The sequence below is a fragment of the Leptopilina boulardi genome, unplaced genomic scaffold, assembly GCF_019393585.1.
Source record: "Leptopilina boulardi isolate dan_hultmark-lab unplaced genomic scaffold, ZJU_Lbou_2.1 LbouV2_112, whole genome shotgun sequence".
Taxonomy (NCBI): domain Eukaryota; kingdom Metazoa; phylum Arthropoda; class Insecta; order Hymenoptera; family Figitidae; genus Leptopilina; species Leptopilina boulardi.
Genome location: NW_026137655.1, coordinates 1,791,176 through 1,818,363, shown reverse-complemented (window position 1 = coordinate 1,818,363; position 27,188 = coordinate 1,791,176). Strand labels below are relative to the sequence as shown.

The 27,188-nt window shown below is 23.0% G+C and overlaps 2 protein-coding genes and 1 long non-coding RNA gene across 5 annotated transcripts in view; 1 reads left to right on the top strand and 2 right to left on the bottom strand.

Moving 5' to 3' along the window:
- LOC127280670 (tachykinins) overlaps positions 1–27,188 on the top strand; it is a 45,245-nt gene that overhangs the window by 2,600 nt on the left and 15,457 nt on the right. The window lies entirely within an intron of this gene.
- LOC127280714 (uncharacterized) lies at positions 21,692–26,476 on the bottom strand. Its single transcript, XR_007842868.1, has 4 exons — positions 26,419–26,476; positions 22,642–22,866; positions 21,991–22,273; positions 21,692–21,897 (listed from the first exon to the last, which is right to left on the bottom strand). It is a non-coding gene; the product is annotated as an uncharacterized LOC127280714 (long non-coding RNA).
- Positions 23,195–26,505, bottom strand: LOC127280643 (uncharacterized). Of its 2 annotated transcripts, XM_051303807.1 has the most exons (4): positions 25,805–26,505; positions 25,001–25,533; positions 24,207–24,722; positions 23,195–24,092 (listed from the first exon to the last, which is right to left on the bottom strand). In XM_051303807.1, the coding sequence occupies exons 1-4, from the start codon at positions 26,074–26,076 to the stop codon at positions 23,533–23,535; spliced, it is 1,881 nt and encodes a 626-aa protein (XP_051159764.1). In that variant the 5' UTR covers positions 26,077–26,505; the 3' UTR covers positions 23,195–23,532. The 2 variants fall into 2 exon arrangements, with proteins under 2 accessions (XP_051159764.1, XP_051159756.1); XM_051303799.1 differs by having other exon boundaries at positions 23,195–24,722; positions 25,805–26,504.

Genomic DNA, 27,188 nt, shown 5'->3' with positions numbered 1-27,188 from the left:
CAAAGAAAATGAAATAAATTAATAAAATAATACGATTAAAATACGGATTTTCACTATATTATTTTGTTTTCTAAATCTCCGAGTGTTTGATTTATTTTCAAGCTACGCGAATTAAAATACGAGCCACAGACATAAAAGGTTGATTGGTTTCAGGAAGCTTAATTAAGTTCTTCTGCAAAGTCACAGTCTTCTCGAACTTTTACGATTTGTGGTTGGAAAATATGATTGTTATATCCTTTTGCTTTATTTTTCATCTCACAAAGAACATTTATATAGATAAAAGCATTTTCAGGTACTGTTAATAATAATTCATATTTCACAGGATTCACAAGTAATTTTTAAATTTTGAATTTTAAATACATAAATTAAAATATAATATTTCAAATTGTCAGTTTTAATATTAAAAATATTTCTAAATTTAAATTCGAATAATATAGCCCACACAATTTTCTCTCCGATAAGTAAAATCTCGGGAAAAAAGTGATTTTATCATTTTTGAAGCTTCTACATGATTCACATATATTTCATATATTGCCCGAAGATATATATTTTTAAACTATAATAATCCACCGTCAGAGAAGCCATAAAAAATGTTTCATTTTCAAATTTCGATACAGAAATATTTTCCCAAAAATAATAATAATATTTATGCAATTGAAAATTTTAAGAATTTTTTTTTTAAATTATCAATTAACTCTTGTTTAATTTTCTTTTATTGAATTTCATAAACTTCAATTTTAAATTTCAAAGTTATAAAGTCAATAAAAATAAAAGAATAAAGTTTTAACAGATAAAAATATAAAAACTGGCTTTCTATGGATCCATTAAAATATTGTTTTTACTATAATATTTATTTTGAAAACAATTCAGAAAAACAAATTTTCCCATTACTTTATTTTTAGAAACAAAATAAAAAAAAATTTCCCTTTTTAAACAATTATTTAAAGAAAAATTAGTTATTATTTTTCTGGGTTAATTTTATGTAAAAAAAAATTGTTGACACATTAATTCCAAAAAATTGTATACCTATATATATTATTAAAAAAAAAAAAAAAATACAGTATTTGCGAGTTCTTACTTCGTCAACTTTTGTAACAAGTCTGTCATGAACTAAATAAGTTTATTATAAGGTACTCGAGAGACTTTTCCCGCATTCTGTTTTCTGCATTACGAGTATTTCACCTTTATAACGATCCGATGTTTATCTTATGTCGTGCACGCCCTCCATTTACATGTTAACGCAACCTGCAGCTGCAGAACTTATTCAAAAACTTATTTTAACTATTATGTATAAATAAGGAATACATTTCATTTTGAATTTCAAGTTTCTCATTTTCTATTATTTTTCAAAAAAAGAAAAAAAAATCATATTATTTTTCACGTACAAATAATTTCAGTAGTAATGCTCCATATTTGGATCAGACAAAATATTACTAAATTATCATTTAATATATTTTAAATTATTTTTACTTTTACAGAAAATAATAAAATTTTACTAATTATATTAATAATTAATCTTTCTAATTAATTTTCATAATTAATTTTAGCCTGTTTTTACATGAATTTGTAATAATTTATCAAATTTCAATTAAATTTATAATTAACCAAATTTTCTTCCCATGAAAATAAAAATAAATTCCAATCTTTTTTATTCGCGAAATTAATTATATAACAAATTAAAATAATTCTAATTTATAAATAAAAAATATATTCCTAAATTTTAATTCGTAAAAAAATAATTTGAGTATTTTTATAAAAAAAAAAAATCATCAATGAAAATTGCATTTCATCTTAAACAATGCTTATTTTATATATTAACTAAAATTCCATGGCTTCATAAAGCACATAATGTATGATGTTACTTTGCGTCTAATTACAACACTTCGATCGTAGTTTCTCCGACGGTTGGAGCGTCAAGGGTAATTATATATTTTGCTCCTTGGGATGTTGCCTATATAGTTTTACGTTGTAAAATCACCCCTCCACCCCTTGCCCTTATCACTGAGCTTTTTCAGTTGCATTCACAGTCAATAGGAAACCCTACTTCACATCTCAAGTATTCTATCTCCTTTCATGATAATATTACTTTTTCGCCAGTAAAATTATATTAAAATTTATGTATTAGATTTATTTTTCAAAATTGTAAGTACCGTATATTTGATTACGTTTTTATTTATATAGAAATATTCGAGAAATTTTATAGTTGAAACAAATTTAAAAAAATCCATTTTCGTATCCATTTTTTATAAAATACAAAAATAAATATAAATAATAATGAAAATAATAATGATATTATTAATAAAAATATTGAAAATAATAATAATAGTAATAATAATAAGTAATAATAATAATAATAATAATAATAATAATAATTTTGAGATAACAATAAATAAAATAATTTGAATTACAGACAATTATTTAAATTTCAATAATAATTGTTATACCTTTATTGCAAATATATTGCGACTTTAATCGCCTTAAATTTTCAATATAGAATTTCTATGTCCTCATATATAACAAAAGAATCTTTATAGAAATTGTAATTAAAGGGACAAGAAACTTTTTTTTTTATTATTTGTAAATGGAAAAAAAAAATTGTTTTTAATAACGGAATTTTTATGTATGTCCTCGACAATATTTTATGCATCGATTAAACATTGATTTTTCATTTATATACGTTGGCGTGAAATTCATTTGCGAATGAGAATACAAATAGCTGTAACCGCTTATATATTGAAACAATATATGAATGTGAAACAATTTTATAACTTTTTTTTTGTGTGAAGAAATATATGTATAGAGTATAATTAATCATTTTGATATATATATATATACATGGTAATCACGCCCCAGCAATTTGTATGGTGTGTAGCTTAATTAAATTATTTACTTTCTATTCAGGAAACAAAACCAGTTGGGAAAGTTAATTTTAAAAAATTTATACTAACGAACTATAACTGTGAGTAGTGAAATTAAAAATCTTATATATTTTTTTCTATTTGCATCTGAAAATCAAGATAATTATATACTGTACTCAAATGTTTCAATGAAAATGATTATTTTAATTTCAAAATACAAAATTTATTATAAAAGTACCGAATTATTAATACATTAATATAATAATAATTATTATTATATTATTATCATTATTATTATCATTATTATTACTATTATTATTATATTATTATGACTATTATTATTATATTATTATTAAAATTATTATTACTGTCATAAAAATTATAAAAAAAAATTTAAGAAAAAACAATTGAATGTTAAATTAAAAAAAAATGAAAAAATAAGAAAATTTTGCAAAAAATAAAATCTAACAAATTTTTGATTGTAATTACATTTCATCGATCATTAAAAGTTTCAGGTCGAGTTTTAAAAGACCGTTTAGCCAGAAATTAATTATTTAATCAGGTAACACATAGAATGGTGAGAAAAGTGCAATATAAAATAAAATAAAAATTACGTGTCAAGTGTGTATATGTGTGTATAAAAAAATATATATATATACAGTCTCTTCATCAACAGTTTTATGAAAAGAAAAAGTATAGGAGAAAAGTTCATTTCACGTTTGCCGTAAAAGCTCGAAACTAAAGTATAATCTCCAACATTTAATTGAGCGAAAGGATATACAATAAAGTATATAATATAATAGTGTGCAACGCCAATGTCTATATAAGTTTTATATTAACAATTTCACCCTATGGGTTAAAAATTTTTCGTTAAAAAAAAAACAGTCTCCAATTTTTTTTTTCTTTTATATTCTTTCGTGTAAATTAATCTAAAAAACTACCAAGAAATTATTTTATTTATTAATTATCGGTTTTATTATTTTTATTATTATTATTATTATATACCAAAATTTGAAGCTAATTCATTGTATAATTTTTTATTTTTGGTAAATTTTGAGAAAGAATGACCTATATTTGTTGACATATTTTAGCAGAAATTATTAATGTTTTGAATTTAAATTAAAAGTTTGACACTAATTTCAAATAGACTAGAAGATGAGATGCAAATTTTCGAGAAGCTATTTATATATATATATGAAATGAAAGCCAGCAGTATATATATATATATATAGTGCAATATTCGAAATTCATGGAGATGTGGTTTTCTTTTGATATGGAATGTTCAAGGACTCGCGCGAGGAAGCTAAATGTTACGGCAAATACGTTAAAGAATTACAGCTTATTAGACAGAAAACGCATTCAAATTTTCGGTCAACTTTAATTCCGAATGAAAATTGTTTTAAAAAATTGTTTCCTTTTTATTATTTATTATTTATTATTTATTATTTATTATTATATTTTTATATAATTATTTTATTATTCTTATATTATTTTCATAATTATTTTTATTCAAAAGAAGAAAATTAAAAATTTATTATAATAGGGAATAGTATATTTATTTATTTTTGCATTTTAACGTCAAGAAAAATGTATCGAACGACTCAGGACATGCAAGATGCAATTTGTAATATCAAATCATTTTTGACTATATATATATATATAGGAAAGGGAATATCTTCAATATAATAACTTTCTCTCACGTTTCGACATTTCCGCATAAATCACTGTTCAATAAAATCCACCTTATCTGTCGATCGTTTCTTCGATACATTTCACGGGACTCTTGTCTCATCTCTTTTGTCATTTCAACGTTTATTTGCCTCTCAATTTTTACCTTAAAAGTCATAAACCGAAATAGTTGGCATTTAAATTTCACGTTTATAGTACATATATACATATAAATAAAAGATAAAAAAAAAGACACGTTACTTCTTTATATTGTAATATTAATTTTAAATGTTTTCAATTTTCAAGATAGTCAGTAAAAATTTGTCAAAAAATTCAATTTTGTCATTAAAATATATTTATTAATGTTGTTTGAGGGGGCAATTTTACCAAAATTAATAATTTACCCTCGAGTGGCAAAATTGTTGATTTTTAAATAAAATTTTATTTTTAATACTCGTCAATGAATTAAATAACAAAACTGTTAGTACAAAGTTAGTGTAAGAAAATTACAAAGGAACTAACTAACCATATTGCACATTTTTTGTATTTGTATTGTATAAATAAAATAAGTAAACTAAATTCACAGTTGATTAGAAAATGCTTGTATTTATAAATAGGAAATAGAAATTTTTTGTTTTCAATATCGATTATTATTAAATTTTACTATAGAAAGCTATTTTCCAACATTATTATTAATAAGATTTTCAAAATGAATGTATTAGTAGTAAAAGGCAGTTTTAGTCAGACAAAATATATTTTTAATGCTTGTGTCAGTAGTAAAAGTCAGTTTTAGTCAGACAGGTTAGATTTATAGTAGTAAAAGAATGTTTTGATCAGATAATTTATTTTTTAAAAGTAGTAAAAATCAGTTTTAGTCAGACAGATAAGATTTCAGTGTGTCAGTAGTAAAAGAAAAGTTTAGTCAGACAGAATATATTGTTAATGTCTCTATCATTAGTAAACGTCAGTTTTCGTCAGACAGTAATTATCTATTATTTTCCAATTAAATAAAATAATTTGCCTACTTAATAAAAAATATCAATTAGTTAAAAATAATTTATTCTCCACTCGCACAGCTTTAAATTGATTTCAAAATTGTTTATTCAAAATACTTGCCCACACGCATAATGATTAATTAGAAAAGCTATCGGTTATTCAACACAATAATGTCTCCCCTTTATCAGAAAGTTATACATTTTGCGCATAATGTAAATGTCCTTATGAATATTAAGTTGGATTATTGACCGTATAAAGCTTACTTTTAAGAAGAAAAAAAATTATAATTTTAAATCTCAGTTCTTTAATTTAAAATAAAATTTTTATTATTAAAAAATAAATTTATCAATTTTTTTTTGTAATAATATATTTTTCGTTTAAAGAATAATTGATATAATAAATTAATAATAAAATTTAATTTATGTTATTAAATCCAAAAAATTATAAATTGAAATTTAAATAATTTTTTTTTTTTTTTGAAAAATTGGAGTACTTTAGAGGAGAGGTAGAAATAGAAAATAGAGCAATTGAAAAGATAATAACGGTACGAAAGCATCGTTCGATATATACAAGTGGTTGAAAGAGAAAAGAGAGGGAGAGCTTTTAAGTCGTGAACAGTTATCGTATACAGTTATACATTACGTACAATGGGATTTGAGACTCAGATGGTGACGTGTCGAGTTTATATTATCCCGTATTCAGTCAACATTAAATTTTCTCAAATCCTTTTTTATATATATCACAAAATTTTTTATAGAAATATAAAGAAAAGCTATGTAATAGGCGACTTTACACCCATAAAGATTATATAATACACTTTTAAAACTTTTCCAATTGTAATTTTAAAAGTCCGATTCTAAAAAAAAAAAAAAAAGAAAATTACAACCGCGCAGAGGCGTTAGAAAGCGTGAATACACACTTTTATAATATAGAACGAAGCGTAAAAAAGCAGAAAAAAAATTGAGGAGGAAACTATCTGACAGATAAACTATACAGTAAAAAGAAAAAATGACAAAAAAAAGTTTTGAAAAAAAACTTTTCTCCTCAGTAAAATATATGAGAAAATCAAATTTATTTTATCAAAAAATTAAAAAAATAATTACCAAATTTTGTAATTTAAAAAAAAACAACCTTAGATAAAACAAAAATTTACAAATATAAAAAAAAAAGTTGATAATTTATGAAAAGAAATTTGACAAAAGAAGAAAAAAAATTCTTTCTATTTGCGAAACAATAAGAAGGCTTCTTGTGACATATCTATAAAGGCGTGAAAAATGGCGGACGTCAGTAAGCAAGTGGAGATTTCAATGCGGCCAACACAGACAGATATATCGCGTATTTTATGAATGAATGATGCCTCTATATATTTGGAAAATTTATTATTACACCTTTTGTTTATTCAAGGGTAAACTTTTCTTCCGTTAAAACACTTATCATTTCCAAAAAATACCCCATTTTAAAAGAATATTATATTTCCGGCGCATAAATTTCAAAAGAATTATTATTCTTTAAAAATTCTGAAATTTTCAATAGAATTTTATACTTTTTAAATATTCCATTAAAATATTATTTTAATTACATCAAATATATTCCAGAAATATAATGGAATATTTTTGTAATATTTTTATAATATTTCACTGGAATATTACATGGGAATTTTTCATAGGAATATTCCAGGAATATTAATCGAATATATATTCAAAATATTTTAAGAGAAATATTAGTAATATTATCAATATTTTTTTTGGAGAATATTCCTAATATTATAATTTAATTTTTAAGGAATATTCGGAATATTTCTAATAATTCACTAATATTTTATTCAAAAATGGAATATTGCAAATTCGCAAAAAAAATTGTTTTTTCAATTTATACTACTGTGACGTTAATATTCAAATTTGTCTAAAACAAACAACTGCATTTTAAAAGAGAGAAAACTAAATTCAATTTTTTCATTCACTGATTCTTCCAATGTGTTACCATTTCCCTTGATTCATTCGGGAATGTTATTTACTTAAAAAAAAAGTGCCGAGCTTTGAAATATCTAGAATTTTCTCTCTCTCTCTATATATATAAGCGTTGGAAAGTGATTTCATTGAATTTGCCACAAAGAATATCCAAAAGGATTTATACTGTCATACAAAACAGAAATACAATTGTGCAACACACATTTTTCACCTAAAGAAAATTGAAAAGAATCTCTTTTACAACCACTTTATATGAAAAATGAAATTCGCCTCTTTATTTAAAAGTCAAAGTTATAGAAAAAAAAACCCCCCGACTAATATTAAAGTTTTTTAAAAAGTAATTTATTTTTTATTTTTCATTCAGCAAATTTTAAAATCTCTTTTTTTCCTTAAATAAATAAATAAATTAAAGAAATAAAATTTTAATTGGTTTTGAAAAAAATGAAATGTAATCTTTGATTGGAAATGAAAAATAAATTTATAAAAGCAAGATCACAGTTTATATATGAAAAAGGGAAAAAAAAATAACTTGAGACGATAGAGTAAATACAATTTTCAAGGGCTCTTAACCCATAATCGGACTAAACAGGAACTGGACGCTAATCCAACCGTAATTGGATAGCACTCGGTTAATACTCTGGTTTAATCAAGATTCTAAAAAACCTTCGGACGCAATTCACGTGTATATAGAACAAAAAAAAAAAAAAGAAAATGCATCTTCATAATGCAAACGTCGATTATGTTTACTTGAAAAATTATATTTTTATATTAAGCGCACCTCTCACAAAATATAAATAAAACAATTTTTCATTTAGCTAAAAAAAACAATCACCACCCACTTAATTTAATTTTTAATTTAATTTTTTTCTAAATTTTTTCTCCTTCACTCCTTTTTATTAATATAGTAATAATAATATTTATAATAATGATAATAGTAATAGTAATAATAATAATAATAATAATAATAAAAAATAAAAATAATTATTATTATTAAAAAGTTATATTTCAAAAATATTTCATGACTCTGAACAATAATTTAACTATATGGAAATTTAAAAAGAGTATTCCTTTCAAACGGAAAGTAACTCTTTTGATTTTACAATGAGTGAAAATATATTAAAAGGATATAAACTTTTACAAAGGGAATTATTTATGGATTTTATTGAGTTGTATTAAGACACTCGGTACTATAAATTAATCTCATTTTATAAATAATAATTCTAATAAAAAATGTAAATTGTAAATTTATTGTAAGTTAATTGTAAAAATTTTTCCAAAAATGTTCTTTTTTTTATTATTAATGAGAGATGGCAAAAAATTGTAGAAAAAAATATTAAAAATGAATTAACACGGAAAGTAACATTTACGTCTGACTAATATTTGGTTTTACTACTGAAAAATGAAAAAAAAAATTTTTTTCCATTAATAAAGATAAATTTACGTCAGTCGTGAACTATATTTATGAAAAAATATTTTTCAAAAATAAAAGTGTAAAGTTTTCCAGTTATGTCTGACTGTAACTTTATCTTTACTACTGAATTTATCAATAATTGCAGTTTAATAGAAACCTTCTATCATACATGGAAAAATTTTACAAAATATTTTTCTTTGAGTTCAATTTTTAATTTAAATTCCCCTTTTTTGGTCTTATTTACTAGTCTTACTCCAAAGCTTTTTTTTTGAAAAAGTAATTAAAATTTTTTTTTTAGTTTTTTTTAGACTAAAAAATAAATTAAAACAATGATTTCTGTATAAAAAGTATTTTAAATATTTAATTATAATTTTTAAAAAAAAGTAAATTTTAGTTTCTTTGATTTTTCGTTATTCTTGAAAAAGAGAAATAAATAAATAAAGAGAAATAGTGTTCAATATGCAAGAGGGACTTCGCCTGATTAAATCTTAATCGCAAACTGGCTGTACTCTTGATAAGAAAAGAAACGAAGAAACAAATACGTCAATATCTTTTTTCTTTTATATATGCCCTTTGCTATAAATTCCCCACAGGGTTATATTAACTTTTAACGCAATTCGCGCGAAGAAAAAGGGGAAAAATTTAGTAATATAACTAAATTTTTTTTTTTTGAAAGAATATCCAAAACTTAATTTTTTATATAAGAAAAAAATTCATTATTTCTTTTTCATTTAATTGTAATTTAAAAAAAAAAAATTTTCTATAAAAATTTACTGTAGAATTTTTTTTTTTTTTTATAAAAATTTTGTTACAATATATAAAAGTTTTGTTGAAATATGTCTCTTGGGGAATATTTATTTCTCTCTCTATATAGACTTATAAGAGGACTGACCCTGCAGCGACCAATGGTGACTTTTAGTTTTCTTTCAAGAACATCTTTGTTCACACTTCAGAGCACGAGCACACAATGTATTCCCAGCTACTATTGTTTCAAGCTTCTTTTTTTCTCTTTTTATTTGCAAAAGTTAAATAGACTTTTAAACTACTTTCATTAAAATATAATCATAAAAGATTTATAATCACAATAGTGTTTAATGTTTATAAAAATCAAAAAATTATAATTTGAAACATAATGTACGAAATATCAAATTTCACAAATATTTTCTAAATATGTTATATCAAAAATATTACGAATTTTCCTAAAAAAATATATTCTGTTCACGTTACAATAATATTAAAAAATATTTCTGTAAAATATTACAAAATAATTAAAAAATATTTCTGTAAAATATTATAAAAAAATTTATTGGAAAAATTTCTTCACTCTAAAACGAAAGGTATTAATTTAATACCGACTTTAGGTATACTAAATTGTCATTTGGTTCTATTTTAATACCTAAAATCGGTACTATTTTAGTACTTTCTTTTTACAGTGTTATTTGAATTTTTTTTTAATTTTTTGAGAAAGCATTAATTTGAGTTTATCGAAAAAAAATTAATTAAAAAAAATCGTTAAAAAAAAGTTAGAAAGATTTTTTTAAAAGGGCGAGAGAGATAGTCATTTTCTACAAAACGAGTTGTGTCTAGTTCAAACGGATTCAATTTCATCTCCTCGGAATTGCTGCGTTAACAAATCCAAATTAAGTGATTATAGCGCGCAGAAAACCAAGTTTATTGACGTCATGATCCTTCTAGGTATGAATTATATTAAATAACGCCCCAGAGTTGTTGATAAAAATAATCTTCTTTCATTAAAATTTCTAATAAACATTCGTTAATATTGTTTTAAATTTATTTTAAAAACAAAATAGACTTTCGATTTTTAGCGTTTCAGTAGTGTAACTCAATTTTAAGTCAGACATTTATATTTTATTAATAAAATTTATATTGAACATTTAACTATTATTTTTTAACTAATCATTATCAAAAAATTTTTCTAATTTATTTAAAAATTCTGTTTTTAAAATTTATTAAAACTTTTTTACTTTTAAAAGTATTATTACAAAATATTTTTTTGAATTCTTGTCACATTTTCAGTCAGCCAATTTTTATAAAAGATACTTTTTTGAAGTTAAATTTAATTAATTAATTAATTTTATTTTCTAAAGTGAAAAAAAAAATTAAAAAAGGTGATAAGAGATAATAAATTAAATAAAAGTAGATAAAAAAAATTAATTCCTCGTTAAAATGAAAGTAATGTATAAATTTTTTAAGAGCGTATGACCAATATTGATTATTACTACTTATAAAGAGAGAAAGAACATTGAAATCGTTTAGTAGAGCATATCAATTTCTGCCACAAATGTAGCTGTAAAATTTTTTCTTCGAAAAATTGGACCTTACTGTATATATACATACAAAAAGGGACATTTCTGTTAACAGAAAATGAAACAAGATTTTTTTTTATATCTTCCTTTCCTTTTTTCGTTTTATCTCTTCTTTAACGGTCTTTTTCGCGCTGGAAAAAAATGTGAAAAGCAAATTGTAGCATTTTCTCTTCCATGTGTTTCATTTTCATCTCGAAAATTACGTCCTTTTTTTTACTATATATATATTTATTGTAATAATCGGACACTAAACGTGATATGCATATTTCAGTGTTGTATTCAATGTAAACATTTTTATTTTCTTTTTAATCTCTGATTTAATATTTATTTTACTACTGAATATATTTTTCTTAAAAAATTTGTTTTAAAAACCTATTTTTTAGATATAATAAAAATAGAAAAATATATAATTATAAATTTAAAAATAATAAGAAAAATTTATTATGTCTGACTAAAAATTTACTCACACTACTTAAAACGCATTTTGAAAAATAATAAATAAAATCAATTTTTAATACAGTCTTTACTGTTCATAAAAAAAAGAAAAAAAAATTGATTCAATTAAATTCGAAGTAATTTACTTTTATTTTTTAATCGCGTGGTAAAAATTCAATGAATCTAAGACTTTTAGCAATTTTCGCTGACACTTGTGAAGGAAGATATCCTCAAATTACACATTCTTTCATTCAAGAGTGGGAAATTCAGGACTCTAATGGAATGAAGTGGTTACATTCTGTTCCATCCAATATAATGCAAATCATGCATTGTCTCCTTACTGACATTAACATGGGAAATATTTTACATAACACGCATTTTTTTATCTCGAAATGGATAAATAAAATATAAACAAATAACAACTCCAAATTGGCGAGTATTTAAAAAAAAACTATAATTATAAAATTCTATAAACTCTATTTTATAAATTAAAAAATTAATTATTTTTAATAAATTGTAATTTAAATTGAATTTTAAATTATTTTTTCCCCATAAAGAAAAAAAATTACATGAATAACTTTTGTAACTTTTTTTTAACGTTGGAAAAAAATTTCTTACATTTTTATTATAAAGAGTAATTCTTTTATTTTTAAAAGTATTCATTGTTTGCGAAACCAAAGAAAAAGAAAAGTCGGGACAAAAAGTTTTTAAAAAATATAGAAATGCATTTAGAAAGAGTTTTTCTTTTTTTTGCGTGTATTGTAATACACACATCTTTTGTGTGTTGGAGAAAAGTTTTTTAAGTGAAAAGGTGAAAATGTCACATTTAAGGTTCTGTCGACAATGTGGTAGTTAGTAATAGTGAGAAGAAGAGGGTCAAGCCTCGGGGCAAATTTTTTTTTTTTTTTTATACTGTTAAAGCCTCTCGCACCTTTTTGGCAAACTTTTACTATAGATCGTTAAAGCTCATCACACTATACGATTCTCACGAAATACATTTGTCTAATGTTTTTCTGAAGGTTTACTTAAAAGAGATATTTGCACAACACTTCAAAATTGTTATTTTACACCATCCATTAAATTCAATAATCATCTCAAATAAAACTTTATTTTCTAAAAAAAAAAAATGTGAAAAATATTCGTTTTTAAATTGACATTATGGTAAAAAAAAAAATTTCTAATTTTCTCTAATTTAGGGTAAATTTTTATATGTAAAAAATGTAATTAATTTCTGTTAACTATCTCTGTAATCTCGTAATTAATTTACATAAAATTTCATCATTTTTGTAATCTGGATTATTCATCTTAAAAAAGAGAACCTTTCAGTCATTTTCTAAATATGCGACGTATAATCTTGATAGAAAAAAAAAATACTTTTCTGACAGAAAGCATTTTCATTAGTATGATCTAAGATTAATATAAACTGCTACAGAAGGGATCAAATTATTGGAAAATTAATTATCGAAGTTAAAATCACTGAAACGCGCAAAAGCAGTCATTTTGACAAGTTCAATTAGTTTCAATATTCTCAAGAAAAATAATGAGTTCAACACGCGGATATCCCTATTTTAATTATTTCAATCTTATTCCAATTTCGCGAGGAAAAAAAAAAAAGATCTTTATAAAATGAAAATGAAGACTTATAATTACAAAATTCATGACGTAAATGAAAAAAAGAAAGTCAAATCAATCGAAATAATTGACAACATAAATATTAATAATCTATTTTTTTAAAAAATTATTTAAATAAATTTTTGAAAATTAAGAATTTATTAAAATAAAATGAAAAAAAAAATTTGTCTCATTTTCCTTATATTCAGGATTAATTGTATATGATTAAATGAAAAGTCATGAATATAGTTTACATGTCGCGAATTTTCAAGTTTTGTCAAAAAGTTAAAGCCTCTGCGCAATGTTTCTAAAAGCTATGAATAATTTAAAACGTCAGTAACGTAAAACAGTCTCGGTAACTCCCTCAGAAGCCAATCAGGATATTATGTCATCTCTTGTCTTCTCTATACACATTCCCCAAGGTAACTTGCAATAGTTATATTTATATGAAAAAGACGAGAATAAAATTCCCCATAAAATATTTTTCGTTTATTAAACATATATAGACTCTCAACGATAAATATTTTAATCTTCATTTAAATTAAATTCTAATTCAACTTTGAATTTCAATTTAACTTAATTTTAAATTCTAACCTAATTCGCCTTGAATTTTAATTTAAAATATTTAATATCAATTATTTTTATTATTATTATTATTAGAAAAATATTTTTAAATTCGAACCTAATTCGCCTTGAATTTTAATTAAAATTTTTTAATATTTATTATTATTATTATTATCATTATTATTAAAATATTACATTAATTTAATTTCTAATTTGAGTTGAATTCCAGTTATGAATTGCATGTGTGTTTTGGCTCGCGGCACATGTAATAAATAATATCCAAGGGGAAAATATAAAAAAAAAGTAACTAAGAGAGACAGAAAGAGGAAAAATTTAGTTGACATATATAGAAAAAGAAAAACTCTCTGACACAAAATATACTGTGTTTTATACTGTGAGATAGCGTATATGTATTATACTGACGTGGAAATACTGTATAGAGCGCGTGCCCAATGAGAATTCTTGTAAACAAGCTCTCTCGCACGCGAGATTTAAAGATATACAACAAAACCACTTGCTATCTGAGCAGCAATCACTATAAACCAAATTATGTTTGAAACCCCTCTTTTTTTTTTTTGTTTCATGAAAACTGAAAATTTTCTCTCTCTATCTCTCGTACAATCCTCTATATTCTCGAAACGTTCACGATATTCATTCAGAACTCTGATGACTCTCAATAAAAACGAAAAAAAAAAAAAAACTTTTCCCATAAAAAAATAAACACATTTCTTGTGTGCACAAAAAGTTTCTTGATATAATTTTACGCGAATCGCTTAATCCACTTCTTTTTTCTTTTTAAATTTTATTTTTTTTATATACTTTTTCTTTTAAATCAAAAATATTCGACTTTCAGTACGATCAAAACAAATTAAAAGAAAAATGAGGAAAAAATTAAGCGAAAATGATTTTTTTTTTTACTAAAAAAACGAATTTTCAAAAACATTCGGAATAAATATTTACCACCTATTTTCAAATATTTTAACCGCCTTATACAAAATATATTTTACATACTGTTTTTCTTTTTTTAATAAACAAAATTGCCTGAGGATTTTTCATTCACAAATGTTTATCTTCATTTCTTTTTTTTCTGTTCAATTAAAATATAGTAATTATCGCTTTTACCTTCAAGCTATTCATTTCTGATTAATTTTAAAATAGTTCCGATTTTGTGGATCTTTTTACAATTGTAATAAAAAAAAATTTAAATCACATGATTTTTGATAATCTTTATTTTTCTCAGAAATTAAACAGAATTTTAGAAATTAAACCGTAATTTAGAAATGGAATTAATTATTATTTCAATGATTAGAATTTCTTATCGAATAACAAAAAAAAAAAAATTTCATTTTGTTCCAATTAAATTTTCAATTTTTGCAATACATACGAAAATATTAATTTTCCGAACAAGAAAAGAAACTAATAATAATAAATAATAATAATAGTAAATTAATAATAATGATAATAATAATAATGAATTAATAATAAAAAAAAATGTAAACGATGTATATAATTATTAAAGAAAAACGAATTATTATTATAACTGATATTAAATTATTAACGCGAGGATAAGAATTTTCTTAGCTGCAGAAACATTGTTATCGCGTTAATATGATGGAAGAAAATAGAAATAAATTTCGCTATTCTAATGAATTAATTAAAAAAAAAATTTTCCGTCGGTGTTAAGAAATCGCAACGAGCTTTAATATACTTTAACATTAAAAACAATGGCCAGTGCTTTTTTTTATACACACGCGGTAAATTTATAACCTTTTTTTTTAAAAAAAAAAAGTAACAGACGTTATTGTACGCTTTGCATATTTCCGCACTTCTTTTTTTCCTAAGCGCAGTTATGATAAAACTGTCAATACTTTTAACGATAGAAACCGCGAAACTTAACGTTTTTATTTAAACACACAATACATCATGTGTTTTTTTAAAAAATTTTTTTATACTTTTATAAATTTTATAAAAAATATATTTGCTTTTTATTTAATTTTTTCATTATTAGAATTATTTTTTGAACATAAATAAATGTTTACTTTTCTAATAATTTAAAAAAAAAAAACAAAAAAAAAGTTTGGAAATTTTGTTTAAATAAGATACATAGAAATGTATTTTAAAATTTGCTGATCAAACTACCGGAAGTACGTTAGGAAAAATGGAATAACATCACGTTTTCTACTTATATATGTGAGATAATGGAAAGCCACATTAATTTTCAATCGACTTCACTTCAACGCTTGTCATAAAATAAACATATGTATCGAATTTTTCTCAACGTCTGAAAGCTTTTCACTTATCTTTTTTTTTTATTATTATTTTTCAAGTCTACAGAATACAAAGTAAATCAAAAAAAAAAAAAAAAGACAATATGGAATGTAGAAAATCTGTTCGAAGAATATAAATACAAAAACTATGTATAAAGAATAAAATATATGAGAAAATCCGTAAAGAAAACAAAAAAAAAATATCCTCGTTTTCCGTTAAACTTTACATACTATAATATCTTGAAATCTCTTTGAAGTTTTTTTTTCTAGCCAATAAATAAATGTTTAATGATATTATGTCGAGATAGAAATAGAATCGACAGAGAAAAGTACGAATCAAAAGATAAAGGGGATTATATGGGAAGTTGAAATATTTCGTATCGAGACGAATAATCGAATATGTCACATTGAAGCATTTGAATCGAGAGGAATTTGATTGCAATTCAGCCTCCAGCTAAATTTAAATTTAAAAAAAGACAAAGAAATATCTAAATTTTTCCTAGATTTATCATTGAAAATTTTAGTCAATATTCTATATAATGAATTTTTTTACACAAAAAGGAATTTTTTTTCAGAAGATCTAATGACACTTTACCTGCGGCAAGTTTCTGTATATGCAAAAAAATTTAAATCTAAAAACAATTTTTTTATCAGTCAATATATTTTTTTGATTTTTAATCGTTGAATAAATTAACAATTTCTTTTATATTTAAAAAAATTTAATTCCACTTCTTAAAATTCTCTATTTTTTTACGTGATTTTTAATTATATAAATTTCGTCTTTGGAATTATTTATCCAAACTGATTTTAAAATATTAGAATTCAATTGTCGTTCATAAAAAGTGGGACAAAAATGATTAAAAAAAAAAATTGTTCACGTTTCGTGTTAATTGCTTTCGAGTCCAGCCAGTCTGTGGACATATATAGTTTGGCTAGATGAATAAACTTCAAATAAAGGCAAGGACCGTTTCAGGCATTTCCTGTGTGCATACAAATGCCATATCCCCGAGGAACGAAACTTGATCTAACCAATTCCGCAACATCCTTTATCTCTGTAACCCTCAAAAAGCTCCCCACGGTATCAAGTAGTAAAAGGGTTTCATATAGAAATTCCATGTACAGAGAGAGAGTTTAGAAAAAAAAAAACTGAAAATTTTCTCCTCCCTTTGGGAGAGGAATAAAATTCTTTTGATTTTAAAATGATTTAAAGGTAAAAACTTTTCCAATTTTTATATATCCATTTAAAAAAATTTTTTAAGGTCAAAGAAATTTTTTTCAGAAAGAGAAAATAAAATTACAGTTCAATAAATAAAATATAGAATTTAATTTTAAGAATTCAAGATTTGAAAAATTATAAAAAAGTGAGAAAAAAAATACAATAGAAATGAAAAATGAAAGAAATATAAAAATTTAAACATGTAGATTAAAACAAAGAAAATTAAAATACTCTTTATAAATAATTTTTTTTTTTTAAATAAAAATTGTCAAGAGCAATAAAAATTATATTTTTTCATTAAATTTTTTAATTAAACATTTCTTGCATTTGAATAATCTGAAAAACTTTCATATAAAGTGCGCGAAGTAACTATTTTCAATTTGCTATCTTCAATTTTTTTTTTTTTTATTTTAAATTATACATTCTATGTATAAGAAAAATATGCTTAAGAAATAATATCCGACGTTTAAATGATAAATTCACTACATTAAACTAATGTCTTAATAAATTAGTGCTTGGATCATTGGGGATCCTATATTATAAGCTATAGGTAAAAAAAAAAGAGAACAATACCTATTATTTCGAACAAAGGAAACGAAAGTGAAACGTGATGTAAAAAAATGTGCTATCTTTTATTCGAGAAATGGAGACCTAAAACGAAACAAATTTTCACCATAAAAGATGTTGCGAGGGATGAAAGAAAACGAGATTGACAAAAGGGGTCGTTTTATTCTCTTTCTCACTTTCTCTACTGGGAATATTTAGCACGGTGGGAATTTGGATATTTATACTAATATGACAAATTGGTTGCAAAAAAAAAATGAATTACTACTACTACTATTAATAATAATAATAATAATAATAAAAATATAATAAATATATTTTTGGATAAATATTTTTTTTAATAAAAAATATTTTCGATTTTTAATTTTTGTTTATTTTATTGTTTTATATAAATGTATTTTTTGGGCTTGAGAATTATAAAGAGATTTGTTTCTCAAAACCTTTGTTTCTGAAATATTTTTCATGGAGTATATTTGAAGTGTGTTATTAAGTACTTGAATGCAATTTTTTCGGGAAAATTTTCTCCACTTGCCAAGCGAAGAGAACAATGGATCATTAGAGTAAAGTAGTACACACCTCTATTAAGTCAGACATTGAAATCTCACGACACTATTTCACAGTTTTAGTATAAAACTTTTAAGTTTCCGTCTTATATAAATTTATTTGCATTTAAATAAAATCAAAAATTTTGATTTAATATTCTTTTTGCATTTAGATAAAATGAAAAAATTTTAATTTAGTATTTTTTTTTTTTGCATTTAGATAAAAATGATTCAAAAATTTTGATTTAGTATTTTTTAAGTTGTGAATTTATTAGTAGAAAAGGTGAATTTGAATCAGACAAAATGCTTTTAATTTTTGTTTTAGTAGTAAAAATTTATTTTAGACGGATAATTATTATTATTATAATTCTTGTCACTTTACATGTAAAAGAGTTTTTAAAATAGTTAAAATAATCTGCAAATAATTTCGAAAACAATTAATTAGCTACCTAGTTTTCAGAGTTCTAGCTAAACATAATTTCATTTTGAGAATAATTTAATATAAACCCACATGCGCTAATTGCACGTATATAATCAGAATGAGGTATATATCTATGTCCTAATACATAAATTATACAATATAGAACATTGTTTAAAGTTTCGAGAAATCGAAAATGCGGAGGATGAACGGAAGTCTATGAAAACTGAAAATATACTGATTTGAAATGTTAATGGTATATTAAATATGTGAAATATAAAAGCGGAGGAGAAATTTTCGACAATAAAATTGCTTCAACTATATATATATACACTAAAATAATACCATATATGAGGGAAGAAAACGACGAGCTATATAATGAAAGTTGAAGAGAATAGGAAATGGCGAGTAAATGTAAAATGTAATTTTATAGCAGAGTGAATTCTACCGTGAAATATGATGCAATAGAGTAGCAAAATATTCTCTGTCATGCCGACTCTTGCAATACGTTATATTTTCCTTTTCATAGTTTAATTTACTCTCAAGTCGCGTATAAATCAAAAACTATATATATTTTTAACTCTTCATCTTAGAAAGATTAGAAGACATTAACATAAACTCCAATTTTCTATAATAAATTTTTCATTATTTTTTTAGTTTTTAAGGAAAATCAAAATTCGAATATTTTCTTTCAATAAAAATGTTTTTTCGAAAATAAATATTTGTTCTTATCAGAGACAATTTTCTTTTCACAAAAAATAACAATTGAAATGAAAATAAATGTTTTTTAAATTAAAAAAATAAAAAAACAAATTTATGCTAATTTTGTCAGAAAAAAATGTATTATATATATAAATTGCCAGTGGAGATATTTATAGAAATGCAGGCTGAAAAGGTATTTGAATTTCAATGCGATCTAATGTCGCGATTCTGAAGTAACAACATTCTACAATATCAAAGTTATTCATATCCACCAACCTGAAGGCAGTTATAGTATTAGAAATCGAGTTACTGAATCGTTGTTCAAAGTATAATAGTAATAATACCGTTCTCATATGTCCTCCCTATCAAAATGGGAATTTCAATCCGCTTTTCAATTTAAAGACATGCGAGTAAAAATTATAATCAAATTTTATCAGAGAATATTTATCCGTCTTTCTATTTTTACTAATGTACAAAGTAAAAAAACAATTTCTATTTTAACACCATTTATTCTGTAAATATATTTTATAACTAATTTATTCTATATATATTTACTGCATAATTTTGTTATCGTTCTAAAAAAAAATTAAGAATTAAATATTATTAATTATATTCCATAACTACACTGAAGAAAAAATTTATTTGATTCCAACAATTGGTTGACTATTATCAAATATATATTTACTTGAACCAAATAATTTTTGAAATCAAGTAATTAAATAAACTGTATTCGAATCAATAATTTCTGTATTTTAAACAAATACCATTTAATTGACTCAAATAAAAATTATTTAAGTCAAGTAAATATTTATTTGATAATCAAATAATTTTTTTTCAGCGTGAAATTATTAAAAAATTAATGTTAGATAATTTTTTTTTTCATATTTCATAATTCATATTTATGTTATTATAGCAATACGAAACAATGTAATATGTTTTCATTTAGAAATAAATAAATCCACATATATTGTCTATAATTAGTAACAATATAAAGCAGATGAAAGAAAGGGAGACTTGTCGTTTTTTTTGGGTATTTCAGTGTCAGTTGTGTACTATTTGTCATGAGAATAACACGTGGTTATTTCATATAATATATTATATGTGTACTTCCTTAATCCCCCTGTGGACTATAAAAACGTTTTCATAAAAGCAATTCAAACCAAAAGCGATATCATTGCGTGTTCAGTGAAAATATTCCACAGCTTTAAACTTTTGTCCATTCACATATTTAACATTGTTTATTTAAAAAAAACATTTTGATCCTCTTTAAAATATCGATTTTATTATCTCTATTATTTTCATTTCTTTCGAGTTCAATTTTTAAATAACAATAATTTAATTTTTTTTATTTATTTATATTTTATTATTTATTTTTTAATTTACTATTATGTTTCATTATTTTATTTTATTATTATTATTTCTATTATTATTTTACTGAATTTTTAAGTTTATCTTATTATTTATTAAAATTTAATTTTACCGTTTGTATATAGAAAAAAGAATATAACCAATAAAAAAAATTCTGTCATTTTCTGTTTTTCTCAGATTTCGCGCAACACTACTCACGTAAAAATTAATTAAAACAATTCAGATAAAACACCTGATATCGTTTCGCGTGTGCTCACAGTGGAAAATTAAGCCTCCTTAAAAAAAAATCAATTTTTAAAGGTCAAGAAATTTTTTATTTTATTTTGCAACTTGATTTTATAATTTTTAGCAAAATAATTTTTGTATTCTATATCACACTTATTTTTTTAAATCTTTATTAAACATATTTTTTTAATTAATTAATTTTATTTAAAAAAATGGAAAAATTTAGGAAATTTAGAATAAAGTATTTTTTTTAATTTCTAACTATTTTCACGCAAATTCAAGTAGATGTTATCTAAATAATTTATTACTCCTGAGATTTGAGCCCCCATTAAGCCACATTAGACATTAATTAGTCTTGTTAAAGTTACAATTGTAATAAAGGATTGACGAGTAATTATAAAAACATTTAAATATTTGTGACTAATTTTTAATACTTTTTTCTAATTTTCTTTATTCTAATTTTTTTTTATAATCTAATAAAATATTAAATTATTAATCAATATCAAATTAATAATAATTGAAGTTATCAAATAAAGAAACTGTTTATTCAATTTAAATTTGTATTTTCACTATCCATTGTGTACAATTAAAATTTAATATTTTTCCAAAATAATTAACACACGAAACAAATGGAAATTTTTCTGTCAATGTAATCAACGTTCCAAAGAAATAAAAGGGAAACAATTTTGCATTTTATAAATAATTTTGTGCCATAAAAAATTTTTTCTCAAAAATTGACTCGATCATCATTTTAATTTCTGTAAAACAGAAATTATTATTGTTAATTTAGTTTTAAAAAATTTGAATTTAATTATTTTGAAGTTGCAAAAACAAATTCAATTCAAACTTACTTTAACGAAGAATTTCGTAAGCACAATAGAGTAAAAGGGTTACAATAGCAATATCCAAAGGACGCATTTTATTCTCTTTTTTTTTCTTGTTATTATTTTAAATTAATTATTATAAATTGATAAAAAATTTTCAAAAATATTTTCTCGTTCTTTTTTTTCTAAACGTCAATAATTTTTTTATGTGTGAAGATTGACATCAATTGCTGTGAAATTTGCACATTATCGATTCGACAGTTGCACAACGCAAATTTTTTCCTTTTTTTTTTTTATTTAATCTGAAAAGCTTTCAAGGCGTAATTAAATGTAGGTTAAAAAGCTTTCAAAAAGAAATTTTACTAATTTACCTATCTGTTATTTTGTCAAAATATTTGTTACGTTCTAACAAAAAAAAAAAACAAAAATTGTAAAACAAAATTTTTACCTTCATCAATTTGAATCTATCATGAAATTGAATAGAAAAATAATAGTAAAAAAAACCTTAGTATTAAATTTTCAATTTAAATTTTTTTAATTAAATTTTTTAAATTTCAGAAAGAATTTAATTGTAGCTGTTTAAATTATAAATTAAATTTTTTTTAGTTTTTTTTTTATAAATTCGAAAATATTTATAATTTAATATATTTTTTATAATTTTATTAATTATTAACTTACAAATTAGTTTTGTTTATCGGGTTAGTAAATAGTCAACGGCTACTACAATCAAAGTAATTCCCACAATTTTACGAATAGGGTTCGGCAACTTTTCAAACATTTTATCCTTTCTGGTTTTTTTTTTTATTTAATTTAATTTCTATCTAATCTTTCTATAAACATTAATTATGAAGTTGGCGCTTTTGTGGCACTTGATAACACCTTCGATTTGTTTTACTCCTCAAACTAAAATTCATTTTATATAAGCTTAAAGTAGAGTTCATCTGCGACAGTCTCTGATAAAAATTAATACTAAAAATTAAAAAAAAAAAGTTTCAAACAATTTTTTTTAGAATGAAAAATGTAAATTTTAATAATCAATTTATTGTAATTTAATATTCTTATAATTAAATGTAATTAATTACAATTTAAGATAAAGTTTTTAAAAAATTATTAATACTTTAATATAAATAATTAACAATTACTTATTGTTGATTAATAAAAAATTAGATCAAATAATCAATTTCTCGAAATTGATAATTTTCTATATAATTTAGTAATTAAAAGTATTCAATTGTACAAAAATTGTCAATTTATTTCTTCAAATCTTTTCAATTTTTACAGTACTAACTTTTCACAGAGACTGAATCTTAATTTTTTTTAAACAAATTTTTTCATTGAAAAAAAATTGATATCAAATTTGTAAATTTCATTACAAAATATAAAACGGGGACAATATAAAATGGTGTAAATCGTAATTTTCAAAATATAAACAACCTGCTTTCTAATTTGAATTAAAAAAAGTAAAAATAAATTCTGAACAGAAAATAGTTCCCTTCATAGAAACTTTCTAATTCTGTCAGAACATTCAACATCGTTTAAATTTTTAAAAAAGACCAAAAAAATATATATTCATCCATTTTCAGTTGTGTTTTCCCTTTTTCGGAAAGGACTTCCTTTTTCTTCAGGATACCAAACAGGACTCAAAAATTCTTGTTTGTATGTCACTTTGTACCTAAATCCTTTGAGATTATCTCCTTTTATCCTGCAATCGATATTTGAACATTTTTTGTTTAATACCAATGGCGATCCTTCTTCGCCATGTGGAGGACAAATAAAAATTTTTCTCAAATTGTCCCGACAAAAAACACCTCTTGGCTTCACAATTCTCGGAAAATTAAATTTATTCAATTCCTGATTTTTCGCATTCAACTCTTGACATTTATTCAATTTGTCACCATCATGTTTTAAATTCTCATTTTTTAATGTCAAATTTTCACATACTGATTTGATTTTTTCTCCTTTTAAATTAGTTAAATTTTGATTTTCTTTTTTGTAAATTTTCTCATCATCACCTTTTTTTCCATCACAAATACAGTGTGAAATTTTATTAAATTTTTTTTTTGATTTTTTTGAAAAAATTTCCTCATCACTTTTTTTACACGCATATCTCTTTATTAAATTATTGTAACCTGTCAAAATTATGGATTTTTTTTTTGAATTTTTGGAAAATTTCACATTTTTTAAACTCTTTATCAATTGGGGACAATTTTTACATTGACAATGGGAGAAATTTTTTTTTTCACCTTTACAAAATGTGACACTATCCTTGGCTGGTTTTACTTCAAATGTAAATTCCTTTCCTGATGGATAAGTTCTTGTAAATTTTTTTTTCAATTTCTTTCGACATGGATTCACGGCAATTGATTGAATTGTTTTAAAATTATTTAAAAGATCACGATATTCATTGGCTACATTTGTCATATGTTGACCACATTGACTCCAATGAGATGGCAATGGAACATCAGGAGTTAGATCAGATAAATTAATATCACTTGTTCTAATGGGTTTAATTTTTTTCTTTTCATTCATGTAATTTTGATATTTTTTGCCATTGTTATCAAAAAAATTAGCCTTTTTCTTTTTATTGAATGGTGTTGCATAATATTTCGGATGAAAATTTGCATAAGTCTCTTGATTATCTTTTTCTTGATATTCGGGATATCTACAGTGATATGAATAAGTGGCTTTTATTTTTTTCTCTTCCTCTGAACAGCAGCAATTGTTCGTCTTTGTACTCCTCGAAATCTCGTAATTTTTATCTTCACAAGAAAGAAGTTATTTTTAATTATTTTGAATTTATTTATTAAACCAAATTGACAGAATTTTTACAAAAACAAATTTTGCTTCGGTAAAAATTATGTAATTTAATAACTGAATTTAAAAAATAGTAATAAGTAAAAATCAGTTTTAGACTATTTAAAAAAAAAATAGTAAAAATTTTGTAATAGGAAATTTAGTTTCTAAAATTTTAATTTGTTTAAATAAAAATTCTGTTTAATTTTCCCTTTATTTAACCCTTTTTTTATAAATGTCATACCAGGAATTTTATCCTCTTTCGAATAATCCGATTCCGACGAGCATTGGCAAATATTCGTGTTTCTCTCATTATTTCCGCCAATAAGATCTGTTATTTTGTGTTTATCTTGATAAGAATCAAAATCGGACTCGGGAGAGTAATTCACAACAAGTGATGTTGAAGAAAATTTATTACATTTTCTATTATTGTTCCCACGTATTTTGTTGGTATTTTTTTTATTTTTATTTTTATATTTGTTGCACGATAGTTTTGTTTGTTGTTGATTCTTTTTTATTCGATAAACTGGAACATCAAATGAAGAACAACTGTTCATTGCCTCTAAACTTGTTACGCTACTGTTATAAGGAAACTTTTTAAAGAATCCTTTCGAATAATGTTTCCCTTGGCTACAATTGTCGTAACCGTTACGGTGCATTTTCTTCGATAACCTTGAGGACTCATTCAACTGTTCACAAACTTTCGTTGTTTCCCGATTGTGAAAATCCTGTTTTTTCTCATGAGCTTTCTCACCGTTCACCGGAATCACTTGGTTCCTATGTAAAATTCAAGAAAATTACAAAACGGAACAAAATTTTTTTCCATTTCACTTGCTTTTAAAAAAAAAATGTAGAATTTCTTTTTAAAATAGTTTTTTCATGATTAAATTTTTAAAATGGTGAATAATTTTTAAAGGGTAAAAAATGTTTCCGTTCATTTTAGTTATTCATCGCCTACAATCCACAATTGCGATCATTTTTTACCAAATTAAATTTTTTTTTTTCATCATTTTAATTATAAAATAGTAATTAAAACCTAAATTTCAACCTTTTGTGCAATTTCTTCTTTGATCCTTCATTTTCTAAATGAAAATTAGAAGCACAATCATTGTCAATCGTTAATTTTTTGTTGTCCTTTGGTTTTAAATTCTTTAATTTCTTGAGTAAATAATCTTGTCGTAATTTTTCGTCGTTTAAACTATATTTTTTCTCATAGTAAGGAAATGACGTGACATCTTTAAAAACGTTGTGGTAACGAGGTGTACAATTTGTATTCTCCGGAAAATTGTAAGATTTACCGTGAATCTTATCTCTCGACATGTCCTCCACTATTTCTATTCAAATTTAATTTCGGGATTTAAAGGGATTTTAGAAATGTCTTTCGATAACCTCCAACTTTTTTTTGAAAGAAACTCATTTCCCTTATGACAGTTCCAAAATTTGACAAGATTTTTCAATTTTTCAATTTTTCAAATTTTCTTGACACGTTCTCGTTATCAAAGAATTAAAATACTTTTTTTAAAATAAAAAATGTCATTTTAATTGACAATGCATTTGACACACATAAACTTTAATTTTTCTACTTAACATTTTACATTTCTAATTTATTTTAATTCTATATAAATGCATCAATAAATCTGCATTAGTGAAATAATTAATTACCTTGAATTTTTGGATAAAAATTTATGAGAATCTAACTTCGTTTCCTACACTGTTTTTTGTTTTCAGTTCACTAAACATTTTCTTTTATTTAAAAATTGATTTTTCGAGGAAGTTTGTAAAATGAAAATATAATTTGCAAAATAATAACTCAAAAGAGATCAGAATTCATATAGAAATTCCACGATAAACTAATCTTATATTTTAACAACAGAAAATATCAAAATGAGAAGAGATGTCGTGAAATTTTGTACAGGATTAATTTTAATATATTGTGCACTGGAGCATGCCCGCATTAATTAGTAAATTAACAAATAAGCTTAGCGGATTTCGATTCTTACAAAAACGGTATTTAATTTTTTAAATTAAAAAGCTTTATTAAAATCAGTTTTTAATCACAGTTTAAAATTTATTTAAAATTTTGTTGTATAGGTTATAATTTTTAAAAGTTTTATATTAAAATTTATTTATTTTTTTAAATTATTTATCTTTATATAAATATTCAATTTTATAATTATATTATTTTTATTAAAATTATTAATTTTTATTTTTTTCAATTACTCATTTTGGTTAGTTTAAATTATTTTTTGTTTTGTATTTACATTTTGAATTTAAATCATTTTTATTGTGACTTTCTAGCTTTTATGGTTATCGAAATTGTGAAAGCTTAATCCAAAATTGTTATCATCAAAATTGTAAACGTCGAGGAGGAAATTCCATTCGACGACCAAATGTTGGAATGCTTTTATTAGCAACAGGAATGCTTTATATTT